The following is a 9,406-nucleotide window of genomic DNA, read 5'->3' on the forward strand; positions in this document are numbered from 1 at the left end:
AAACAAAAAAAACCAGATAATATCAGTAACAGCAGAGACCAAAATATGTTTTTCAGAATAAAAGACTTGGAGCCACCTCTGTCACTTTGACACTCAGATAAGAACAATCACATTTTTGACTGTTCGTGTACGTGACTGATGTGAGGCTGAGCATGTAGGAGTTGGGTATTTTGTACTGGCACACTGAGGTGTGAGAGGAGCTGGTCGGACTGGTTAGCAACGCAGCGAACAAGCTCCAATTGAAAAATGAAATTTGGTGGTCAGAGAAGGAATTCTCTCACCCACACATGGAGTCTGAACTTGTGTGCCAGACCAAAACACATCTTTCTTAACACTTGCAAGAACAACTACCTTTTTTTCAGACTTTTCTTTGAAGCAAAATGTGATTGTCTTAGCGGCGTTCCCATGCTTTTGTTCGGACACTGAGCCTAAATGGTGACCAAGCTGCTCTGCTGGTATTGATTTGAAGTTGAAATGGGTTGCAGAGGTCATTGTCTTCAATTAAGCCCCACCACACTAGTAAATCACACTAGAATTGACCTTTGACCTTCTTTAGCTTTTGTGCCTTTGCTTTGGCCCCTTTAACCAGCTACCACATCAGCATAACTCAAGACCCAAATTGTCTACATTTAAGTTTGATTTTTCACATTACAAAAGACAAAAAAAGACATGTCTGATAAATAATTAATTATAATTTAATGTGCACAGTAATGTTTTTTTATATCATACACCTTGATATTTTTACAGTGTGGTTAAAAAGTAAGTATGAGTACAAAGCAAAGTCAAAGACCTGGATTTGAGCCAACTTCAAGCTAAAATGTAATTAAAGCAAACAAACTGTAGACGATTAAAACACTTTACAGCACGTCAGCACTGTCTGCTTACCTTTTATTGTTCCGGCCACACCCCCACCCCCACTTTTAAAAAGTCTACCTTTCTAGTTTGTTGGAAACCGTATACGTTAGAATGCGTGTCATATGATCACGCATTCTCTTCTCTGGCCTTTTTGTAACGATCACGGAAAATCTCCTTGTTCTTGGAAATTATACTCAAAAGTAAATTCAGAAAATTCACACTGCCTTTTAATTTTAGCGTCTACTTTAGGGGCGAAGGCTCTGTGATCTTAGTGTTTTATGGTATATAGAGTTTACTAAAGCATTTCGACAGCATTATGCAAGTCACACAAGGATTTAGAAGAGCTTTATTTTGAAATACGCATAACTGAAAACGACCCAGCTGTTCAAAATTGGAGTGCAGGAATAACTTAAGGTTACTTTCTGTGACATAAGTAACTGTGTAACAAGTCAGAGATATCGATTTTTTTTACAGTAACTTTTTAAAGACTCTGCGTCAGTTCGACCTTTTAATGTTTTTTGTCGGGCCTTTTCCGATCATGCGAAACAGCTCAGCAGTTAAACGTATTGCAAACTAGTTTGAAATTTATTACAGCATGCATATGTGCTGAGAGAGTTTTATGCCTGTACGTGTGTCTCTGTGTGTGCCTGTGTAGCCTATAGCCTGCAGGAAGTGCATCAGATGTGGTGCGGCCCGAGGCGAAGGACAGAGAAAGCCCTGCGGTGTTTGCGCAGCAGCAATCGGATCTTATCGTCGTCAGAGTCGGGGTCTAGAGGCTTGTTGTACTCCTCGTCCTCCACCTCATTCTCCGAGGCCTCTCCGGCCGGCCCCGAGTGGTTGGTCTGTGTGGAGCTGGGCTCAGAGGCGCTCTTCTTCCTCCACTTGGTGCGCCGGTTCTGAAACCAAACCTGAAAACACACAACGCACGGGGGAGTTGTCATCTAACTCCTGTAGACCGGAGCCCTGCAGCTTATCGAGTATTCTTTTAAGCATTGTGTTACGTGAAAAGGTATGGAAAAATAATCTGTGTCCCCATTTCTGCTTGAGGGTGAGTATGTGCTGGTATATGATCTGCAGATTTCTATCGCTGCACTTGAATTTACACACGACATGTATGCTTTTTTTATGTGGCAGCTTTCAAAACAAGTCAACACTACTGGGTATAAAAAACAAATATACCACAAGGAATATATATCAGTGGAACTGTCGAACACACACAAAAATAAAAATCTTATTTACACTCATCTCAAATGTAAGCAGATTCTGGCGACGTTACCTTGACTTGTGATTCAGTCATTCCCAGAGAATAAGCCAGTCTCGCTCTCTCTGGCCCTGCCAAATACTTTGTCTGCTCAAAAGTTTTCTCCAGAGCAAATATCTGATGTCCACTAAATGTCGGCCTGGTGTGTTTTTTCCTGCTGGACATCTCCCCAAGAGGACCACTGCCTGAAAAAAATAAAAAATAAAAACACATTACAGGAAACGGATGTATGACACAGGACTGAATTTCTGCCTGAAATGCCACAGCATTTTGGCTCATTGCTCAGGGAAAAAAATGACCACATATATATTTCCCTCATAGACTGCATGTATTTGTTGTTTATACACTGAACCGAAGTAAAATGTCTCCATTTGTGAATTAAATGAAACATAATTTTTCAATCATCTACATAATTGAATGAAATCTTTTGAATGAATATTTGACATGTTTATTAAATAAATTGTTTTTAAAAGATCTGTTTGTATTTTCCTTTAGTCTGCACAACCTCTAATAAACAACAGATTGTTACATTTTAATAAATGGATTTTCAAGGTTTTAATACAAAAAGAGAGAAAAAGTTTTAGTCATATCAAAAATCTAACCTCGAGTCTGAACTCAATAGATAACAAGTTTATAACAGATCTGATTCTGAAATTTGTGTATTTACTGGATAATGTTTCCATTTTTAAAGTGGAAGATCAGAGTGTGATGACAGTGCTGAGGAGCTGCTGCTGCTGCTGAGCCCGCTCTGCAGTATTTAGACTCACTGTTGGTGCACTGCTGCCTCCCTCCTCTCCACTCACAGCTGCTTTCTGCCCAGCAGTTTACACTGCGACTCTTCATCGGGCACTCAGCGCTGGGTTTGGAGAAGCCGCCCAGTGAGGAATTGTAGTCTCGATTGTAGTACATGGAAGTGCTGGTGACAGAGGGGCTGAACCCCCCCATGCTGGAGTATCCGGGCAGCAGGGTGGCGGTGCCCGAGGAGCCCACCCCGACCATGGAGCGGCTCAGGATGTCACTGATGCCATGAGGCGTCCCTGGCTGCAGCTGGCTGTTCAGGCCCGGGCTGAGCTTGTAGAAGGAGTTGGGCATTGAGTACTGGCACACTGGTGCCTTGATGTCTGAGGGGAACTGGTTGAGGCTGTTGTTAAACAGGAAAGACCCCTGGATGTTTGGATCCATGGGAAGTCTGGTAACTCTTCCTCTAGGTCTTATCAACACATCCAATGAGATCCAAGTAGAAAAAGATATTTGGTGGCCAAAGAACGAGCTCTCTCACCAGCAGATGAGGTCGGAGTTTGGTACCACACCCTCCGTCTCCAGATAGTCAAACAATTAGGAACACGAGCAGCAAAGTCTCTGATCTTTGTCAAAGTTGCCACCACATCCGAAAAATAAACTTCACTCGCACATTTGATTTCTTCTTATCCACAGCTTGGCATGTGATAGCTCCATATCTGAAGTCTCCTGCGAGTCCTCTGGACACGGATTTTAGTGTTCTCCGAAAGACATATGCCTCCCGCTGGCTCCCTCCTCAGAAATCATAAATAAGCAGTATCTGGAAATGGAGTGGCACCTTGATAAAGATAGGCCACATTAGAATGCAGCTTGGGATTGGCCTGGGTCTCGCAGCATTAATGCCATTCTATTGGCTCCTCGGTGAAAGCCAAGCCTTTTATTGGAAGGCAGCAGATTAATAGCGTTTTGAACAGGTGGAGTGGGAACAAGTTGATTTTTTGATGGCCTGCCATGTGTGAGTGCAGCTGGAGTGAAGAGGAGGAGTGGAGGAAGGGTTCCCCTGTTTCCTAGTTTGATAGCAGAACAGTCCAGTTTTGTATATAGAAAATGTTAAATGTTTGTTGTATATTATATAATTATAAAATGAAAAACTAAACATAAAGACTTGGTTTACAGATAGACATTCTTAAATCTGTGATGTGTGAGGATTTGGTCTATCATTATTTATTTTCCTCTTTCCTATTCCTATTTATAAATCTATTTACCTCCACCGAGGCATTATCAGAAAGGTGATCAATCTAAGCACCACCCTTAGTCAAATATATACTCACTGGCCACTTCATTAAGTACACCTCTACAACTGCTGGTTAATACAAATATCTAACAGCCAGTTACCAGGCAGCAACTCAGTGAACTGAAGCATGTAGATGCGAGTAAGACAATCTGTTCAAAGCAAGTATTGAAATGGAGAAGAAAGATGATTTACATGAGTTTTGAGGCTTTTGAGGCTGGTTCTGAGGGAGTCTCTTCCTGTTAAAATGCCATTTTCCTTCCCACAGTCACCAAGTGCTTGCTCATAAGTAGGTTGTTTTATTGTTGGGGTTTTCTCTGTATTATCGTGAGGTCTTTATAAAGCACCTAGAGGCAACTGTTTTTGTGATTTGGTGCCATAGAAATGAAACGGGATTGAACTGAATTGCCATTATAAGATTCTGCTGAGACATTTGGTCAGAATTTGGCATGAAAACAAAATGAAACCATGGATCCATCCTGGCTTCTTGTTGTTGGTAGGATATTTTCTTGGTTTTGAACCCCTTAGTGCCAAGTGACATGATTTAAACTCCACAGCCTACCTGAGTGTTGTTATTCACAACATTTGTTCCTTTATAACCACAGTACACACATGTTCTGGTGGGTGTCACAGAGCTCAAATAATCTCAAACTGGTTTCTTGAACATGAAAATGAGTTCACTGTACTCACTTGGCCCCCGTAGTCACCAGATTTCATTTTAATAGAACACCTTTGACATGTGGTGGAACAGGAGCTTTGCATCAAGGATGCACAGAAACGATGTTGCTGCAGATTTGACAGTGTGGGCCAAAATCTCTGAAGAACATTTTTAGCACCTTGTTGAATTAGGACACTGAGAATTAAGGGAGGAAAAAAAAATGCAGTAAAGTTGCTCCTGTGGCCCAGCATCTTACAGAGTTTTACTTTAATTTGTCGCACATCTATATCTTTAATCTCTTTAAACAAAATGTGTCTTACACAGAGTTGTCAGGCAAAGGACATTGGTTAAATTAAATGCCATATTCACTGGCAAAATCTCATTTCTTATTTTATTTATCAGTGTAATAATGTGTCATGTAATCCACTCTGTTTTTGCACATTAACAAACTATTGAGGAGGACAGGCAACTGTGTCATTTAACTATGTGGCATAAAAAAAACCCCATCAGATTTTATAATCATGCAAATGAATTGTTGTGATTTATATTAGAGTTATTCTGTGGACTTGTTTCTGGGAAACAGCAGCAGCACAGTGGCTGCTTTGAAAAGAGTTAATGACTCAGGCAGACCTTGGTTTCTGTGTTGCAATAGCTTTAGCACAATTTCCTCACCCATTATCATGTAGGTTAAACATGTCCTGTGGGAGGACTATTTCCGGCCTCATATCTGGACTTTTCTTTTTCGTGTTTCTTGGAATTTCTTTAACTATTTGATTACAGTTTAATAATAAACCTTTATATAAACTTACAGATATCAGGTTATGACTTTTATTATTTGTATTTTTTTGTTTTTTAAATAAAGTACTCAATGCTTTAAGTGCATGACATATAGAAAGTATTGCATTCTTAACCCAATAGGCGCAAAATACAAGTTGAATGACATAATTAGTGCACACAACACGCTCTTCTCATTTCACAATCAGTTTTACACGTTGGAACACATCGCTGCTTTTACGTACAGTCTATCAGTGACGAAATGTTGGGATTTTCTTGGGAAAAGGGGGAGAGCTGGTAAATTTCCGAACGTCATGATCTCACAGCTGTTACAAGCTATAATTTCGTCCTGTCACGGGACCTGAGCAGCCAATCATAGCGCCTGTAGAGGGCGACACATCCGCTTTAGAGATTAATCACAACCAGCCAGAGATGTGTAATGAAGCGTCACGTGCTTTCATTGCAGGCATGTCTAGATTCTCCTTTAAGTTCACACTCACAGTCATTCCGGAAATAATATGTTTGATATGGTGAAAAATTTCCATGATGCAAATCTTAAAACAAGATAATATAATTGGTATTTAATGTGTTAAATGGGAAGGAGGCTGCACTGCATTTCTGATAGAAACAGCAGTGAGTGCAGCATGTTAAGTGAAGAAAACGATACTGAAAAATCTTTTTGAGACAGTGATACAGGACCAAACACATTCTTATTCGTCGTGAACATTGTCTTTTGTCCTAAGCCACAAAATAATTACAGATAATGAAAATGAAACTAGTTGCACGTGAGCAGAATTCACACAAATCATAATGTGTCTGTGTGCTTTTTTGTTTGAACTTTTACTCCAAAGGTCAGTACCTAAAAAGAAATCACGAGACAAACAGTAATCTATGGGGGAAAAAAACCAAAAAACTACCCTGGTCTTTTTTTTTTCGGGGGGGATTTTAGGTGAATTTCCAAAGTATGGCTCCTCCCTCACTCCCGTCCGTCCCACTTCTTTAACTTGTCATGCTGGAATTGTTTCTGTTTCCAAACCACATGTGCTCCAGACCAACACACAGACGCGATCACATCTTCTATTCAGACGCATATGAGAAATATTACTTATCTCTTCAGGATGGTGAAGGAGAGCAACAACACGAACTCCGGTAAGTCCTTATAGAGAATTTGATGCATAAAAAGCAACAAGAAAAAGTTGTAATTGATTTTACTAAATGAAAGAGCAATGCAAATTCAATTTCACATGTTAGTAGCATTTTTTTTTTCTTTTTGTGTGTAAAAGATATTTTCTAAACTGTTGATTAAGAAATGTTTTATGGCTGTGGCACCACTGCAGATAAGAGAGGGAGAACAGAAAGTTTATATTTTACAGGAAATGGTCTGCTTGTTACTGATGAAGGTATACACAATAACTGTGTGAGTCACACCTGCAAGATAAATCTTTGAAACTGCAGACGAAGCTGACTGCAACTCACCGTTGACAGATAGATGAGGCAACTTGTAGAGTTCGCTTTAAGCTTAAGGTTACTAAGCGTGGATGAAACTTCATGTACTAGTCAAAAGTGAACACTCTTGAACTACTATATTAGTTACGTTAACATGATTTAAAGTATAATTACTAATACATAGATCAAATATTAACAAATAAAATTTCACAAGAATGTTTTGTTAAAGTAAATGATCACACTCACACAGCTTGAATCTGACTGATGATAGATCATAGAACCTGTTAATTAACCATTAAATGCAAGTATATTGTTACAGTAGTGATTTTCATTTACTAAACCATGTTCTGCCTGTAAAATAATTTGTTGTGTTTGTGTTTTTATTCTTTGTAGTTCTCCAGTCAGAGGTGTCACACAGATGCAGTCTGCTCTGTCTCGGTCCTCTGAACTTCCACCGTCAGGCTGTGGGAGAAAAGATCTGCCTGAGTCATGGAGGTCGACTCGCAGAGAAGACTGAGGCCACGTTCAAGAATGGGCTGGTGTTCAGCAGCCGTCCAGTGAGAGTCCAGGAGAGGATTCGTCTGAGAGTGCAGAGGGATTCGATCATCTGGGATGGAGCTCTGCGTGTGGGCTTTACCAACGTGCCACCCTCAGCCAGATCTCTACCTTTGCCCTGCATGGCCATTCCTAACCTCACTGACAAGCCTGGACACTGGGCTGTTCCACTGGATGAATCTGTTTGTGAAGCAGGTTCAGAGCTGGAGTTTTGGGTTTCTCGTGGTGGCAGCATATACGTAGCTGTCAACAACAGGCCGTGTAAGAAGCTAACAGGAGTGAACCTCAGCCAGCCGCTGTGGGCCATGATAGACATCTACGGGCAGACGTGCTCCATTTTGCTCCTAGGCAAGTTCACTAGAACCACAGTTATATTTGCCTTACAGCAGCTTTTCTTGGTGTCCAAAGGCACAGCATGCTCTGACAGTGATAAATGTCTGAATGCCTATTAAAACATTTTTTTCTCTTTGCTGCAGGTTCAGAGAAACGTGAGCTGTTTTGCACTAGAAGATCGTGTCCTCCACCTGAATCTCTCACTTCACTTGCTGGTTCAGTTTCTGATGTTTCAGACTTTACTGATGATGACTGCATCTCCTGTCTTGACACAGAAGTCCCAACAGGTAAAAAGAGTTCCTTTAAACATTGCTGATTTCAGTTGCACATTTCACACAGAGTGTGGTCTCATTTCCTGATGTCACATTTTTCTAATTCAGGATCTCTCTCTTCTGCTCACAGATATAACCTGTGCGGTGTGCATGGTGAAAGAGGCCAGAATCACACTGCCGTGTGGCCACCGGTGTTTATGTAGACACTGCAACTCCAGAGTTTTTCAGGAGTTTGGCACCTGCCCGCTGTGTCGACACAAGATCAGAGCTCCATCGGCAGAGGAGCTGGTCTGAGCTCCGAGACAGAAGCCAGAAATCACCAAAGAGAAGTTACAGAGTGACTGTAACAGTGAAAATACTGCACTAAATGCAAAATATGCTGCTATTTCTATATTATTTATAATGATAACTTTGTCTGTACAGCGTACTTTTCTACCTCGATGTAAATCTTAAAGCAGTGTTGTATTTTTGTCTAAAAATTGTAATGTGTTGATGGTAAAAAAGATAAACTCTGTTATGTTTTAAGGGTTAAAAATAACCTCAAAAACAATATTTTTCAATGAAGCGTGTTTTGGAAAAGAAGCATCTGTCTACAGCTCATATCTCTACAGTCAGGAATGAGCGGACGTGAAAATAAATGTTGGTTTTCAGATAAGAGCAGACTGTGTGGCTGATAATAGAAAAACTACACTCCCAAATCACTGATCAGGTCATGTTGTGGCCACCAAACATAACCATAGCGATCTTAATTTAACACAAACACATTTTTTACCTTTTAATTAACAAACATGTGTTTATATAATTCTTTAAATGTGAAAGTAAATGAACCTAGTTCCATCATTACTTGATTTTTACATATTTCAATATTTATAAAATGTTTCATCAAACTAAAAATAAATAATCAGAGTGAATTATTACATAAAAGTGGTCAAAATAAACTGAAACAGCAAATATTTGTTTGCACTTTGTCCTTGAAGGCTAAAATTAACACAATCAGACATGTTTGTGCTGCCTTTGAGTTTGTGTTCAGTACTTAAAGTTGGTGTTTATGAGTAAAAACTAACAATATTAAATCAATCTGTGAACAGAAAACGTAACAACAGTAAGACCTTTGGTGTGAGCAGAAATGGGCAGTAACGCATTTAAGGTAACGTGCTTTCAAGTAATGAGTAAAGCAAGGGATTACTATTGCAAAAAAAGTAATTAGATTACTGTTACTTTCC

General features: G+C 39.9%; 2 protein-coding genes across 2 annotated transcripts; one reads left to right on the plus strand and one right to left on the minus strand.

Moving 5' to 3' along the window:
• Positions 1-854: 854 nt before the first annotated feature.
• Positions 855-3,510, minus strand: nkx6-3 (NK6 homeobox 3). The gene is made up of 3 exons (XM_085293959.1): positions 2,884-3,510; positions 2,132-2,301; positions 855-1,763 (listed from the first exon to the last, which is right to left on the minus strand). Exons 1-3 carry the CDS (start codon positions 3,296-3,298, stop codon positions 1,533-1,535), a joined length of 816 nt encoding a protein of 271 aa, XP_085150085.1. The 5' UTR covers positions 3,299-3,510; the 3' UTR covers positions 855-1,532.
• Positions 3,511-6,622: 3,112 nt separating this feature from the next.
• Positions 6,623-9,055, plus strand: LOC146562315 (E3 ubiquitin-protein ligase NEURL3-like). The gene is made up of 4 exons (XM_085293110.1): positions 6,623-6,726; positions 7,417-7,926; positions 8,055-8,198; positions 8,314-9,055. Exons 1-4 carry the CDS (start codon positions 6,669-6,671, stop codon positions 8,475-8,477), a joined length of 876 nt encoding a protein of 291 aa, XP_085149236.1. The 5' UTR covers positions 6,623-6,668; the 3' UTR covers positions 8,478-9,055.
• Positions 9,056-9,406: the final 351 nt, after the last annotated feature.

The sequence above is a fragment of the Mchenga conophoros genome, linkage group LG12 (genome assembly GCF_057382185.1).
Source record: "Mchenga conophoros isolate Kocher_MC1m ecotype Shallow Benthic linkage group LG12, M_conophoros_male_GT1.1, whole genome shotgun sequence".
NCBI lineage: Eukaryota > Metazoa > Chordata > Actinopteri > Cichliformes > Cichlidae > Mchenga > Mchenga conophoros.